Source organism: Hipposideros armiger, unplaced genomic scaffold (genome assembly GCF_001890085.2).
Source record: "Hipposideros armiger isolate ML-2016 unplaced genomic scaffold, ASM189008v1 scaffold_59, whole genome shotgun sequence".
Taxonomy (NCBI): domain Eukaryota; kingdom Metazoa; phylum Chordata; class Mammalia; order Chiroptera; family Hipposideridae; genus Hipposideros; species Hipposideros armiger.
This window is the reverse complement of record NW_017731409.1, coordinates 2,600,356-2,617,295: the sequence shown is the minus strand read 5'-3', so window position 1 is coordinate 2,617,295 and position 16,940 is coordinate 2,600,356. Positions and strand designations below refer to the sequence as shown.

The 16,940-nt window shown below is 38.7% G+C and overlaps 1 protein-coding gene across 1 annotated transcript; it reads right to left on the bottom strand.

Annotated features, from left to right (window-relative positions):
* Window positions 1–399: 399 nt before the first annotated feature.
* On the bottom strand, window positions 400–16,875 carry ATP6V1D (ATPase H+ transporting V1 subunit D). Its single transcript, XM_019641315.1, has 9 exons — window positions 16,674–16,875; window positions 11,631–11,748; window positions 8,651–8,730; window positions 7,230–7,297; window positions 6,523–6,567; window positions 5,460–5,563; window positions 4,810–4,876; window positions 3,593–3,671; window positions 400–2,659 (listed from the first exon to the last, which is right to left on the bottom strand). The coding sequence occupies exons 1-9, from the start codon at window positions 16,712–16,714 to the stop codon at window positions 2,518–2,520; spliced, it is 744 nt and encodes a 247-aa protein (XP_019496860.1). The 5' UTR covers window positions 16,715–16,875; the 3' UTR covers window positions 400–2,517.
* Window positions 16,876–16,940: the final 65 nt, after the last annotated feature.

Sequence of the window (16,940 nt, the reverse complement as noted above, 5' to 3'; positions counted from 1 at the left end):
ACTTTGAGGTCAGAAAGGATGACCTAAGTCATTTGAACATTTTAGGAAAAGAACATGGGGAGGGGGGGAGTTAAGCACATATCAAGAGGTTTTTATCCTAACAAAGTCTGCCTCTTATGACGAGAATGCAACAGCTTGCTAACTCATGTTTAAGCTAATGGGATTTTCGTACTGGCATGGAAAGTTAATTTGTAGTCTTTTCAAGGCTTTAGGGATGGTGTGATGTGTGAAAAACAACCTCAAATGTGAATGTCTTGTTTTCATTTTTATGACTTTAGCTACAGTAATTTCCTGTTCTCAAAGCTAAACACTGGAATAATATTGTCACTTAATTTAATATAAGCAATTGTTTTTAATGAGTAGTTTGTCTCAGTGTCATGTATATATTTGATTTTTTTCTTTCACATAATTTTATTTGAAGACATGTAGACAGTTTTTAAGTTGCCTTTTCTGTTCAAATGTGCATGGCCTCGAGGTTGGCTGTGGAGTGTGTCTTATGTGGAAATACTTTCAAGATAATGTTCCTTAGGAAGAAACATTCCTGGGTTAAGGTAAGGAATGTCACACATACTGTGCCATCTCTTCATCAAGTCTGAAACACTCCTAGCTTATGGCAGGAAATGCAAAGGTCACTGATTTTTTAGCATTGAAAACCAAGGAATATAAGCACTTCTTCTTTTCAGTTTTCCATTTACTTTCTCCTCAGGAATGAAAGGTAGTTTATGGTAGACAATGGAGTTTTGTGAGCTGCTTATCTTAACTGACAACTATTTTCAACCCTAAGTTCCAAAATGTTGGTAGTTTGAATTTAGACTGAGATTTCAGGTAGTGAAAGTGGCTGTTGTGCCAGTCCCAGAGTTAGCCTGCAGACCGCTGGGCCATACGGGCCATGTGCTATCGAGACGCAGGTTTGCTTTAACGAGCAAATCCCCTACCAGGCACATGCTATGCCATAGTATACTGTAGGAAGTCCAAGGTAACAAAAGGTATTTTGGGAGTCAGTAGAGTCTTACAGTTCTTTCCTCCTCAACAATGGTAGAGAGAGATAAATGTTGATGTCCCAAACTTTTCTCAATCCTAGTGATATTCAGTCCCTAAACAAAGTGAAAACTGAGTTACTGCTGACTTCCTTGAAAGAAAATAGGAGAAAAGCCTTGCTATACACCTATTTGTCAAGCCACTCTGGCCAGTTCCATTTCCTGTCCCTCTGTGGTTCTGATTGGAGACCCCAGTGTGGGGGAGGTCTTAACCACTTATAGGAATGATATAGCTAATGAAATGCACATGTTAGTTCAAATAAGGAAGTATCTTCCTTTACTAAATTTTCTTAAGTCAGAACAAATGGAAGGAGAATAGTAGACAAATCCAGATTTGCTTTCTATGAAAATCTAATATCTGGATTTTCTTGTTTTTCCTTTTCTCATGGCCTAAGGAATAAGTATTGATAAGGAATAATTTGAATGTAATTTTGTGAATGTGTGTGGAAAACATGAACCAGGGATTCAGCCTTAATAAAGGTAACCTTTCTGACATCTGTTGTTAATCCTTTGTACTCTCTTATCCTATATCTGCACTCTGTTATTTGGAGATGTCATACTGCACACTGTATTGTAAAAATGAAAAGTAAAATATATTTCAAATAAAAAAAGCCACTGGGTACTTTCTTTTGCTGTGTTTATATGCCACTGGGTACTTTCTTTTGCTGTGTTTATATCCTCTGCCTTTCATGATTTCAGCACATCTAACGACTACCCTGTCTTCAAATTTCTGCCTCAAGTAAGTCCTTTGGAACCTCTGGGTGAAATACAAAATACCTTTTAATTTATTCTTCACTATGGGGGAAAGCCCCCTATTGGCACAAATACAGGTTCTGGTTCCTTAATTGTTTTTTGGGTTTTGGGTTTTGGGTTTTTTTTAAAAAAAAAAGAGCAACTCCTTTTTTAATCGTTTTACTGCTTATACCATAGTCACATTTAAATTGGCAAAACTGTTCCCATGACAGACAGGCCAGAGACCTGTCATGCAAAGAAAAATAAAGTGAAGGTTTTCATAAAGCTTGTGGAAAGAAGTACCACAGTATAACACAAGGGTGGCTGGTACCACAGTAACAACACAGGGGTGGCAGCAGCGATCTCAAGACAGCCACGCCCAGGTGTGCAAGTGGGTAGGAGTGAAGGCGACGCTAGCAGCAGCTGGCTTGAGATCACTGCTGTTACCTATGGGGAGGTCCCTGATACACTTGGTAAGCCGATCACTTGTAACAGATGTAAATAGAATAGGGTGACACCTCTGCAGAGTAAGTTATACAAGTTCCTGGGCAGGTTCTATAAATATTGTGATAAATGGTTGCTGAATTATGATTCTGCAAAGGTAATACCATAAATGGATATCCAGGGCACGTTTACAACTAGTGCAATTCTTAGGCCAAGAAACAAACAGTGACACATACCAAATCTACACACTGTGAACTAAAATGGTGCCATTTCAGGGCCTCAGAAAGAACCAGAGCAGGAAAGATTATTCAAACAGAAGGTCCTCATCCTTCTCTTCAGCCAGAAGATTCGCAGGCTCCATCACCTCGCCAGCTGCCCTCCGTTGCTCCAACGCCTTCTCAGATTTTTCCTTGAGAATCTTTTTCTTCTCCTGTATTTTCTTTAACCTGTAAAATAAAGGAATTTTCTGAATGCTGTTTTGAATGCTAAGTAGATTTGCTTCTAGTTTTTTAACAAGGATAATAAACTAGAACAAAATTTGTTAATTTCATTCCTTTATAACCCATTTAAAAAAAGATCTGAGGTAGAATACACACATATTTTAAGCTAAGAACTGATTTCAAAAGCTCCTAACCTCGGGTGAATAAACTCTGAAATCCATTCCCTGATCATGGAACAAGCACTCAGGTATTTATTAAAACTTTGGATTATTCCATTTGAATCACCACAACCCTGAACATCACTGAAGGACAGAAACTAAATAACCTTTGATAATTAAGATTGTAAGTCGTACTCAACTACTCAAGGTCCAAGACAGCCATGTCTTCCCTGAATACGTCTGCCTTCGCCTGTCACCCACTTCTCTGAACCTGGCACACTGACCCCTGTACACACCTATTTAGTATTTATTGTCCCTACTAGCTCTAAATGTTCATAACCAATTATGTACACACATCATTTCTCTCCAAGTACTGTGTTAATTCTCTAATGGTACGATTTATACTATTATACAATGCTCCCAAGTACTTTATACTTTCTCCTGGAACATATCCAACATGCAATACATATTGGTGGACTGACTAATTCCAGTTTCTTTTTATGTGGGCGACACCCTATCTAAATCACTGTTTCATCATAAACAATAAAGTCTGTTAACAGTTCTCTGAAGGGCCCAAGTTTCTGGAGATGCCATGTTTTAGTTATGTGCAAAACTTGGCAAAGATCTGTCTCCATAGCCTTTGGCAGTATTATTTCTTATCAGAATAAAATACAAGTTGTGCTAATTAATTCTAAAGAACATAAACCAACAAGTTGCTCAGTAAATTGAGACTCTGGACTATGGAAAACAAAATGATCAATAACTGCCAATTCCAACAAACCTATAGAACTCTTCTCGCTCTCTCTCATCCAGCTCTGTGATGATATAAGCAAGGGTACGTTCAATCCGGGGAATGATGACTAGGGTTTAAAAAAATACATACGAATGAGAATTTCAAAACTTTGTTCAAATTGCCATTGTCCATTTGTATAAAACATTTTTTAATTGTAAAATTAATGTACATTTCATGCAGGAAACTTAGAAAACAAAAAATGAAGTATACTCCAACTACCCTAAAGTAACTATTGTAAATATTTCGATATATGCCCTTCTAGTGTCCTTTCTATGGACAGATAACATTGGACCACGATATATACAACACTGAATACATTCAATTTATATGAATATATAGCACTGAACCACAAATGTTAGTTTAAATGTAATAGCAATCCACTGTTAAAAAGTGGAGGAGCATCGAAGCAGAGAGAAGCAGTAAGTTGAGTGTCATTCATAAGATTCTACTCTACATAAAATTTGCCTATTTTGTTTCTAGAACGTGAACTCCTTGAGAGCTGAAACTATTACATTATCCATTTTGTTTTGCTTGCAATTCCATGTACGACACCTGGCACTAGCAGTTAGGAAATGTGTTTTAAGTTTTTTAAAAATGACATAAATTCCTCTTTAAAACTAAGAGAGCCCAAGCAAAATAATTTTCTTGCTATTCAAATTTTGCTTCCTTAACTGTAAAATTGAATAAATGTTCCTTTAATGAAAACTGAGCTTCTTGAGCAAAAGGTATCAACACTAAGCAGTCAGTTTTAAAACAATGAAATGCAATGGGAAATAAATGTATCAAATGGGAAATTTTATTTTTAGAAAGCCGCACAAGAAAAGGGCATAAGGCCTAAGGGAGAGGGATTTAAAGTTATATGTTTAATGTGTTCAAAAAAGGTATATCATTCACTCAATCATTGGAAAGAGCTAAAGGAAACACGAGGGCGCCTGAGAAATAAGAATTTCCACCCTTTATTCATGTATAACCGGAAATGAATATTCCATAATTTTTAACTCACCACTCTCCTCTGTAACTCCCCACACATCATACACATCCTCCTAGCAAAGCACTTAACACTTGACTGCACGTGTGACTTTGCCCCCCCACTGTGGGCAGGCTCACCCACCTGGCGGTCAGTGCCTGATTCCTAGCAGGTGCATAACAAATGTGGAGAGATGGACAAGTGGATGAACAAAGAGCCTCAAGCAGCTTGCACTCACCATGTTCAATGGCATTTACACGCCTGTTGGTTATCTTAATAGCTTCATCCAAAGTAACAAAGGAAGTCTAAAATAAGAGGACAGATTATTATGTAAGCACAAAGTTTTCCTAATCAGGCCTGGTTCACTTGGCTACACTCAGGCTGCACTTGCAGAGAACATTTGGAAACAAAGACTACTACTTTTCAACATGTTAAAAAAGAGGAAATTCTCATGGTATTTCCATAGAGCTCATAACCATCTCCATGCTACTATAATTTATTTACTTCAGACTCACCTAAAGTTATAAAAAAGGCAAAAGGAAAGAACCATGCACTAATGACCTAGATATATATTAACTGGCCACAAAGGAAATAACATGGCTTTCATAAATCATGTTATAAATCATGTTACGGTTGCATTTAAATCTAATACTGATTATTGCTGTTCTCATCTAGCAGAGTGAAACTAGACCACTGCACAAACATTTGGTTAGCAATAAGGACAATGCAGAAACTACCATTTCAGGAATCAACATCTTTGGCTTGTTTTACACGGGTCATGGAAACAGTCTAGTTACTAAGTGCATATGCTCTGATTCAAGATCAGTGTCTCCTGCACTCAGATATCAGAAATCAAGCTGCCGGAGTTCTCCAGCCACTGCCACCTACCTGCAGCGAGGCTAGTTCCACCAGTAGTTCCACCGCTTTGGCATAATTCCTCTTTAATTTAGCCAATTGTTCCCCACCTCTGGCTAAACCGGTCAGTTCATAACCTGAAAGAACCAGTCGGACAACATTTGTAATTTTAGAATAATCATCTTCCTTATAAAATTCCCCAAAAGAAGTCAGAACAAAATGGGAAAACAAATTCACTATCCCTGTTAAACATGAAGTGCCCATGTCACTCCCCAAACACGGCAGGACATGCTGCTCAGTGGTTTTCCACAAGGATGCTATCCTAACTACAGGAGGAGTTTTTAACCAACCTTCACTTCACCAGATGGCTGGCTTAACCAATGCTCCCCCTTCCCTTCATAGCTCACACTGCCTGAGGCCCCAGAACAGTGACACGCTGTGTTAACAGGTGACTCTCAAGAATGCTTGAGCATTCCTCTTTATTCGAGTTGTACTAAATATTTCATGTGAATCAATGAAAGATATGTGCCTAAGGAAGAATACTGTTTTCTATTTTTTAAAAAGTTGATTACTTTGGAAAGATCAAAGATGTGTTACTACTACCCAAAAAATGCTGTCAAATTACGAAATGGTCAGATAATTATAAAAAATTGAGAGCTATAAAAATCGAGGAAGATTCAGCTCAGACTGCATCACAGTGTCTAAGATCTTATTCTACGTTAGAGAAATCCAAACTGGAAATTATAAACAATGCATTAAGGGTGTGATTTATGCAAAAAGACAACATGGAAGTCTAATCAGTGGATTCATATTCAAAGGCCATGACCTTATATTTTTGAAAAGGTAAATGACTGTACATATATATATGTATATACATATGTAAATATATACATATATAATATTTTAAGACACATACAATGTTCAGTGACACACTTTTTTGATTAGCTGGTGAACTATTGTCCTGACTATAACAGATAAGAATGCTCTAATGCTGGAACTCTCTATCTAGCACCATTTTCCAGAACGAGGTTCATTTAAAGAGGAGGAATCAGGAGAAGCCAGAGACACACAATAACATAAAAAGTTTCACACTTACTGTCAGTTCCTTCATGGTAATGTTCAAATACTGGCAAAGTAACACCTGTTCAACAGAAAAAGTCAAGAGATTATCTGGACTAGTAACTGGTTTCAAGGAATGAATTTAGGATCCAGCCTTAAGTGTTCATTCCTATTCAAAAGCAAATTATGCTGAGTAATGAGGGATCTGGTGATTACAGCAGTTTTTCTTTCCTTTCAGCTTTGAGGTACACTTAATCTACAAAAAATTGCACATATTTAATGTATACATTTTTATGAGTTTGGAACATAACGCATACAACCATATCACCACCACATTCAAGGTAATAAACATATCCATCACCTCCAAAAGGTTCTCTGTGTCCGTGTGTGTGTGTGTGTGTGTGTGTGTGTGTGTGTGTGTAAGAACACTCACACATGAGATCTACCCTCTTAAGTTTTTAAGTGCACAACATGTATTATTCTGTTGGCAGTATACAGTATAGCATATCTCTAGAATGCATTCATCTTGTATAACTGTAATTTTATATCCACTGAACAACTGCCTGTTTCCCCCACCTCAATCCCATGGCAACCACCAATTACAATGAGTTTAACATGTAAAGCCAACCAACTTGTCCTAAGTAGAAAAGATTAACTGGGATATCAAGATCTTGCTTGATAAAAACAGGTTAATGTTAAAATGTCATCTTTTCTCCCACAAGGGTTCCCTAGGGTAGAAGTTACCTGCTACATTATCTTTCTTCGCTCGAATCTTCACTTGGGCTTTATTTACATTTTGGATAACCGTGGTGCTGCAGGGGGAAAAAAAGGCTTTGATTTAGGTTGAGTTTTTAGAGTTAGGAAATAAAACAGGGACCCATCGGGTAATTTCATCAAGAGTGAGATGTCACAAGTATGTTGTGATAATTGTCTTTTTCAAGAAAAGGAAAACAATCACTGCTTCCAGAGGAGGGCCTCAGAGAGAAAAGAATGAACAATATTCAAAACATTAGCCATAAGAAAACAACAAAGAATGATTTTAAAATACATGGATTGCTTGAGTTTTCAGTCAGACATATAGGACACAGATGTGACTTTAAGGATTCTTATTCTAATGTAATTTGGAAGAAATTTTCCTCCCTTCTAGGTTTGGCTAAGCAGGCATTCAATTCCTTTATCCTGGAACTATCTAACTTCCATCTGGCTTTGTCTGATTCTCCACCTATTATCATAAAATAAAGTGTTTTTCCCAAAACCACCATAAAACACATTCCCATACCACTTACACACTATTAACTCCCTCCCTGTGCTGGAAAAGTCAATGCAAATTGTTATCCTACCAACACTGACAAAAACTAAAATCTACTTCAAAAGGCCTTATGCCCTCACGCTGGAAGACCTGCCCACCAGGTCATTCTCCTAGATAATACAAACTAAGAATGAGGCATTGTGTCACTGGGTAAAGAACCCCCTGAAAACCTCCACCTCTGCCCCTAAACAGCCGTGACTCAGGAAGGCACTGAACTTAAAAGTGAGAATAATAATGCTTACCTTGTCTACCTCACAGGCTTATTTGGGGAATCACATAACATGTAAATTGATAAAACTCCTTTGTAAAGCAATAACTAAACCATTTTGTATGCTTTGTAAAGCATATGCTGACACGACAAAAGCCATATAATTCATGCCCTTTAAACAATCAATTCCATTCTCAAAAATTTATTCTAAGGAAGTAATTCAACAGAAGCCAAAATACATATGCATGAAGATGTTCATGGCACCTTTTCTAATATTCCAAAAATCTGAAAATCAACCCAAAGATCCACTATTAGGAGAAAAGTTTAATAAATGATGGTACATCTAGAGAAAGACTGATTATGCAGCTAAGTGAAAACAAGGAGAAATGTTTATGATACAATATTAAATAAAAACAGACTATAAGATATTAAGTACCCTGTGCCTGCAACTCTATAACAGACATGTGGGTGGTAAGAAAGATAGACAATAGTGTTAAGGAGATAGGGTTAGAAAGGTTCTTCCTTATTATTACTAGTGTATCAGTTGTCTTTAAAGCTCATACATTTTTAAATTAAAAATGGCTTTTAAATGAAATTATGAACATGAAAGCACTTTAATTTTTAAAACACCCCATTCAGTCTTTTTACCTGAAGTCGCCTGCTGTGAACTTGGCCTCAGCAAGTGAAAAGGCAGCTTCTCTCATCACTTCACCCATTAACATTTTAGTCTGGAAAAGCATAAACCAACAGCCAATTCAACCAAGTTTTTACAAGGAAAAATCATGTCATAATTGTATTCCTTTAATAACCATCATATTTTATGTCAGATGTGCATGTAAATATTGATTTGATAATGACAAAACACAATAAAAATTTCCAAATTTGCTTGAACAGTTTTGATTATGGTCACTAACAATGTTGCAAAACCATGAGTTTTATAATCAAAATATCAAAATAAAGGCATTAAGAAATAGAAAACCGAACCTTTACTGCAAGTACTATGTTATTCCTGAATGGGTCCATGCTTGAATTAATCTCAATTCACTTACTGCCATGCAATCAAAATACTAATGGCATAGTGATTCTAAAATAAATCTAGAATATTTAATGTTTGAGAATATCCAATAATTTTTTTGAAAGAGAAGAAACACTGGGACAGGTGGGTGGAGAGTTATCTTACCAAGTATTAAATATGTACAGCTACGATAAGGAACTAAATCTGGTACTGGGACAGGTAAGTGAATAAAATGGAATGGAGAGTACAGAAACAGCCCCAGGTCTATATGGGAATTTGGTAATGTAAAGAGATCATTTATGGGGCCGGCCAAGTGGCGCGTTGGTTAAGAACTGGCTTGGGATACCAGAGGACCCCGGTTCGGATCCCACATATGAGGGCCAGTGACACTGCCCTCTGCAGCTAAGATGGTGAATGGCAGCTCGACCTGGGGCTGGACTGCCGTGGGTCACTGGCGACGGCGTAAGCTGAAGCCCCTGCTGCAGTGGGTTGCCATGGGCTAACGTGTGTGGCCAGCAGCCGCCGTGAGCGGCCGTCCAGAAGCCGGAGACTGATCTGCCTCGCCCAAGAAGAGCACAAGATGGTGCCAACTTGGGCCAGTGAAGCAACATCCTCCACAACTAGACTGAAGAACAACAATAAAAAAAAGCAACTTGTCTGTTCCCCTCCCCCAATAAAAACAAAATCTAAAAAAAAAAAAAAAGAGAGAGATCATTGAACCGGCCATTTATTTACAAAATGATAAAGTTAAATCCCTACCTCCTCATATTTCTCTCTCTCTCTCTCTCTCTCTCTCTCTCTCTCTCTCTCTGTCTCTCTCTCTCCCTCTCTCTCTCTCTCACACACACACACAGAATCAGAAAGTATTAAAGACAATTTTTAAAAAGCTATAAAATAAAAAAAACAAAATATAGCAGACTATGTTTCTAATCTTTTTAGGCCTTCCTAAGCATTGTATGTAACTCTCAAGCTACATGAAAGACTAACACAGATTTGACCAAATAAAAATTAAGACATCTTTTAAAAAGTTAAAAAATAAGCAAAAACTTGGGGAAAATATTTTTAGCATCTTATATACTATGAATATGTAGAAATTCTACAAAAAAATAAATTCACCAAGAAAATAAAATTACCAGTAATCACAACCTCACAAATAATCAAAAGTAGTGCAAATTAAAATAAGATACCAATTTTAGCCCAACAGATTGGCAACAGATAAAAAAGATTAATAACTAATTAAGAAGAATTTAAGAAAATAGGTAGAAATATAAATTAGTATACAATTTGGAGGCCAATTTGGCAGTTGTCTATCGAACATTTAAATGAACAGATCCTTGAGATTCTAAGATTCTCTTCGAGAGATGCTAGCATACATACACATAAGATTTAAGGAACCATCCCCGACAAAATGGTAAAACTATACATCCATCAATACAGAAATGGTTAAATTGCATTACCCATGCAATGGAGTACCATTCAGCTATTATAAAGAATGAGACAGATCTACATGTATTGCTGTAGAACACTGTCCATATTCTGCCATGGGATGGGGAAGGGGGTGTGAAGCAAAAAATATTACAGAATTATATACATATAAAATAGTTGCATGTTTGTTACTAAAAACAACTGTGTGTGGACATGATAGCTACATATGATATTCTTGGTATCTGCTTTACAAAAGCAATACTTTTCAGTATATGCTACCAAAAAGTGAGGGAGAAAGGGAGGGAAGGAGGAAGGGAGGACCGAACGGCTATAAAGCAAAGTGTCACAAAGAACTCCTTTGGGAAATGAAAGGATAGTTGGGGCTCCGGGGAAGGGGATATGGGAAAGAACATTCACGGTTTTTATACACTTTTTTTTTTTCCCCCCAAGCTGGGCCATCTTGCCACCTGTTGGCAGCTCAGAAGCAGCTCAGCTCAGGAATCAAACCAGCGACCCTGTTACTCAGAGCTTGCGCTATTGAGCGAGTTCTTAACCAACTGAGCCACTTGGCCAGCTTTATATACTTCTATATTCACACATCATTTATCCAAAAAGCACTGAATTAAAGCATTCTACGTGCCAGCACTGTTGTAGGCACAGGAAACACAGTGCTGAGAAGACAAGGTCCCTGCTCTCATGGAACATACCTTCTCTAGTGGGGGTAACCATCAAACCAGAAACCCCTCTGCGGTGGCATGGGCTCCGATAAACGTAAAATCACGAGCTGTGAATTCGGCCGTCACATCAGATTGGGGGATCAGGGCTGGCCTCTCTGAAGAGACCAGAACAGCCAGAGCAGCCAGCCATCAGACATTGTGGGGAAAGAGCATCTGGGGCAGAAGGAAAGCTATGCCAAGGCCCTGAGGGAGGACGTTAGGAAGAATGTGCCCAGTGAGGTCAGAGAGACAGGCAGGAGCCAGGTTGGATCAAGTGGGGCTAGTGGGCAAGAGGAAGGAGTCTGGACTTTATTAAGCTATGTGAAAGTTGGTACTTTATAATAGTTATTTTTACTTTTGAAAGAAAAAAAATTAAAATAACTTAGTGAAAAATTAAAATGTCAACAAGCCAGGCTGGATTTTCCTGAGATATTTCTAAAATAAATACTGTTCTAAGCAAAGTTCATTCTACCTCTATGATCTTCTTTAGGATCTGTCGAAATCGAAGAGTTAAGGCATCAGATTTCTTCTTCAGGAGGTTTCGACCTGTCTGTGCTCCTTTTAATCGAGCCTTCATGATGGTCTGTGCCCTATATAAACAAAGTTAAAGGCATTTACTCCCATTGTTTAACAGAAATAAAAATACCTCCCCAATACAATGTTAAAATTATGCTTTGTTCTTTGATGTCATGACAGTAAGAATATATATAGCCTTTGTACCTGCCAGGTTTACCTGATTTCTCAATACTGTGGATTTCCACTCTCAGTGTTCCATAAATGAGAAGTTTATTTAAAACAGAAACAATTTTTTAATCAATATCTGGAATAAGTATTTTTTAAATTGTAATAAAATTTATGAGGAGCCCTATTTTATGATGCCAGCATAATTTACTTATTTAATTTGTAAGTTAAAACAATATCTGTGTTTCCATTAGAAGCATATTAAGGATCAAAAAAAAAATCTGTCAGAGCCGGCCGAGTGGCTCAGTTGGTTAAGAGCTTGCTCAAGAGTTTGAGCTCTGAGCAACAGCGGTTCGAGTCCAGCCCGAGCTGAGAAGCCGCTGAGCTGCCAACAGGTAGCAGGATGGCTCAGCTAAAAAAAAACAAACAAAAAAAAACCAACAACAAAAAAAATCTGTCCACTAATACATACCAAAATTTGAAAGGCACCTTCAGGACCAACAATTTCACTTTGAGGAATTTATCCTACAGATTTACCCCCACATGTATACAAAAACATAATACAAGGTGTATTCCAGCCTTATTTATAATAGCAAAAGAATGGAAACAAGGTAAATGTTCCATAAATCATGGTTCGTTATAAAATGGATATGCAGCAGTGAAAAAAGAGGAAGGCAGATCTCCATGTGCACTCTACATTATATTGTCTTAGCTATGCAAAGTAAGGGGTAAATACGCTTACATAGACACAGAGACCAGTTCTAAAAAGGATTCACAGAAACTGCTAACAGTTTCCTTTGGGAAATGGGCTGAGAAAAATAGATTTGTTTTTTTACTACTATATTCATTCATTCTTTTGTACCTTTTTCATTTTATTCCATAGCCAGTTACTACTTTTTCTATTAAAAGCATGACATTAAACACCTGGAGATTCTTTTTTATTGGAAAGAACATCTAATAAGACACTCTCCAACCTCACTGGAAGGGACATTATCAGGCACCTAATTGCGAAGAGACATTTACTCCTGTCTACGGAAATCAGACTCCTTAAGGACGAGAAACCACCGACACCAGAGGTAGACAGCTGTCCCAAGCCATCGACAAGGCCTGTATACCTATGGATTGATACTGAACTCAGAATCCATTTTGTTTGACTGTCTTTACCTGTCTGCTAATGATATTAGTCATAATAATAGTTATACTTGTTTTTTTGGGTTTTCTATATAGTCCAATTATTTATGATTCCTGAATATGTATAAGATAACTGTTAATACTCTTCACAGATTATGTAAATGTTATTTTTAAAAGTGCAGCATTAAAGTGTTTTTGATGTCATCAGTCAAGACCCTACTACCAATCATTTCATTAATTTGTAAATGACTTTATGCAACAAATTAGGTAACAAATGACTTTAGGTAACTTGTAAATGACATATATAAGTAAATACTCTCTAGAAGTGACAAGCAACTCAAGTCTCCTTACCTTCTTATTTCAAACTTTTCCTATCAGAAACCCCAATACCAAAGTCGAGAAAACAGCAGCAGAAATTGACATTTCTGTTCTTGCTACCATATATACCGTATGCCAGATGAAATTTAATAATGGGCGGCGGGGGAAAAGTGGGTAATAAGATTCAACAATAAATCGTGTAACATAAATACTTAAAGTGATTTAAGGGGATTTAATTTCATATGACTGGTATTATAACCAACTGCAAAACAGTACATATTAATGGACCTTTTGGCTAAATTCTTAGATTATATTGAAATCTTTTACCACAGGGCAAAGGTTACTGAAACAATTCTATAGTTGGTAAGGACTTCAGACATTTTCCTGAAAGTTAGGAAAATGAGGCTCAGCAAAGTGAAACAACTTTGCCACAGTTACTCAGTGAAGAAAAGGCAGAGCGGGACTTGAACTGGATTTCTGACTCCAGTGATTGCCCAACGCTCAAACTAAGGCCAAAACCTAGGTCCGCTATACCCCAACATGCCACACTGCCTCCCCTACAGATTATAAATAGCACCAGATAAAGAGTTCTCTCTCTAGCTCTCAGTGGCTGACTTTGCACTGACTGGGCCAAGTGAAACTGGTTGTTTCCAGCCTAAGAAGGAGCTAGCCACCCCAGTGTGTACATTTAAACATGTATTGTTGACACTAACCACCAGAATTTGGGCTCAAAGAGTTGAATCAAATTTAAGTCAAATTTTAGTACTGCAGATTCCAGTAAGCTCATAAAAAAGGCAAACTGGTTGATGAAACTGAATTTAACATTGCTAATTTTCATTTTCTCCTAGGTAATGGCACCTCTGTGAAATAGGTAAATTTTCATTCTTGAGACTCAAAGACCAACTTGACCAAGGGCTCGTGAGTACAACCTGGAATTAACTGACTTCTGTTGACTCTCCTCTTTTGCTTCCCCCCTAAACTTGTTTTGCTCTCTCTGGTGCCTAAATGGGTGTCAGCCTTATTTCACAGGATAACACCGTAAGCTGGAACTGTCTGAAAAAGAAGTCACTAATGTATTTTCTAGCCTAGCTCTTAAAACACCTGGTCTTTTACAAGTTTCAGAGCTGCTGTGCCCTACTGAAAAGTGTTTGACCTTCAGCTAGGATGATAACTTTGTTTCCAGCTGAATCAAAGACATCTGACTGCATGACAAAGTACCTGCTGCTAAGCCTTGGGGAAATATTTCCAGAAGCGATTACTTCCTGCACCTGATTTTCCTCTCAACTAGCACTGAGTGCGCTCAGCTAGCACTGAGTGCGCTCAAATAGCAATTTCCACCTTCACAAACACATCATTCTTCTTGTCTAAGGCCAAATAAGTTTATTTGCACCTCTCAGTCTTCAAGTAAAAACAAAAAAATTGTTAACATTCTGACTACAAAGATAAACACTGCCAAACATTAAATTGGTGAAAACCGATTTTATTCAGTAACCACGGGGGGGGGGGGGGGAGGAAGCTCCACTCCAATTCATGCAGAGGTGATTGGACGTTTTAAAGGAAGAATGAGGGAGGGGAGCTGAAGGGGACTCACGGAGAGTGAGAGAAGTGAAAAGTGACAAAGGGCGGTCAGTGGGAATGGGATTAGGCAGCTGTGTCTGCTAGCTGGCCATTATGGAAGTTAGGACTCTGTCCTCCCACAGAGAATGGGAGACAAAGGCCCTATCCTACCTGATGACTACATTTCAGAGAAATTGTTTTCAGGTCCTTGAGAAAGATACTTCTAAATTGTAGGAGAGATAAATACATCTCAAAGGGAAAGTGAAGAATTCATAATGGTAAGTCCTTTTCAGTAAATGCCCTAAGAAAGAGAGGTCGGGGCCTATCCTCAGGTGTTGGCTAGAACAAAAACTAACTTCTCCTGAGAGCAGCCGAGCTTTCTCAAGCAGACATTTTAATGGGGGCTGGGGTCATCCTAGGAACACAGCCTTAAGCTTCTAGAATCTAGATGCTATGTTCAACTTTAGCTATCTCTGGTGCAGAGGTTTGGCAGGACTCAATCACGCAGTTCTCACTACTCCAGGGTAGTCCTGACCCTCATCTATTTCACAGGCATTGCCTTTCTCCACAACTGACTTGATTCCCACCTAAAACAAACTGCTATTAGAAAGTCAGTAGGTAAAGGTAAAAAATAAACCAAAAGCCTAAACTCCTTCATTTAATTAATAGTTGTAGCCACCTAGGCAGAGACAGAAATTTAGGTTTGGGCTTTGAATATAACTCTTATTTTATTTTAAGAGTCCTCAGATTCTGAGAAAAAGGTCAGAATGAAGAAAAACAACACTCCCAGAGACAGGACCACAATCAAAAGATCTAAATGTCAGAGCCACAACTGATTTTCTGCTCTTCACTGAAAAAAAAGAGGAAAAGGAGAAGAGGGCAAACATGAATAATCTTTTCTTTCCACACCTTGTTAGGTACATTTGAGAAAACCTCAAAATATTTTTTACAGACTGGCCAAACACCTAGGACGATATGCTATTTCTCCTGCCAAAGAATTCAGGCCAAAAAAGAAAGGCAGCCCACATCTGAGCAGATTCGAAGACAAGGGTTCATTCAAGGAACAATTTTTTGTGGACAGCCTATGGATTGATAATCAGGTCACTCTGATCCTGCAGAGAACTCACAGTCCAGCGGGAAAAGTATGTAAACAAATATTATCCACTGTTACAATGTGACTAAATGGGTGATGTTAACAGAGGTCTGAACAAGGTGCAATGGTGGCAGAGCAAAAGGAGTGCCTGAGAAACTCAGGGGTATCTTCCCACCGCAGGTGACATTTTATGGGATCTTGGAAAACGAGTATCGGGACCCAAGATTGAATCTGACGTCCACGTTAAAACATTTTGATTCAACCCCAGTATGGCTTAGAAGTCTCTTCTATATGCTTCCCACTGCAGTCAATTTCCCTTCTCAATCCATTTATCAAACCTCGTTGGCTTATCCATCTCTCAGCTAAACTGAGTTCTGGTTAGGGCAGGAGTGGTGACGATTCAGTTACATAAATCCAGTGCCCGGTTCAATAAGGGAGTGCGGAATGAATGGATCGATTAAAGGGTAAAATCAGCGGACCTACACAAAAGCCAGCAGGCCGGGTGTCTGTCCCTATGGGCTGGGATCGCTCTGACCAGTCTGGTTTACTCAGAGGAATGTGTGAGGGGCCGTCAGAGAGCCTCGCCCCGAACTCACTAAAAGAGAGTGGGAGGCTCAAGAACCTGCCCAGAAAACCAGGAACCTCGCTGCTGGTCCAGGGTACGAAGGAAGCGCCGCGGCACGGGCCAGGCGTTCCTGACCCTATGACGGTTGCTCGTCCCGTCCTTTTACTTACATTCGCGAAGGAAAGATTTCAATTCGATCTTTGCCCGACATTCTGACGATGACTCTGTGGCTCGGGTCCCCGGCCGGGCTATCGTAGCTGCAACAAACCCAGCCACAGCGTCTTTCTTTACCGGAGTCAGCTGGTTGTGTCACTTGACCCCTTCGCGTTGCTAAGAGGCCGCTGGGCTATGCATACTCCACTTCCGCTTCCTGTTGGTACGTGGGGTAGAGGGTGGGCGTGGGAGGAGGGAAAAGGACCGGAAGCAGGCGATGCCCG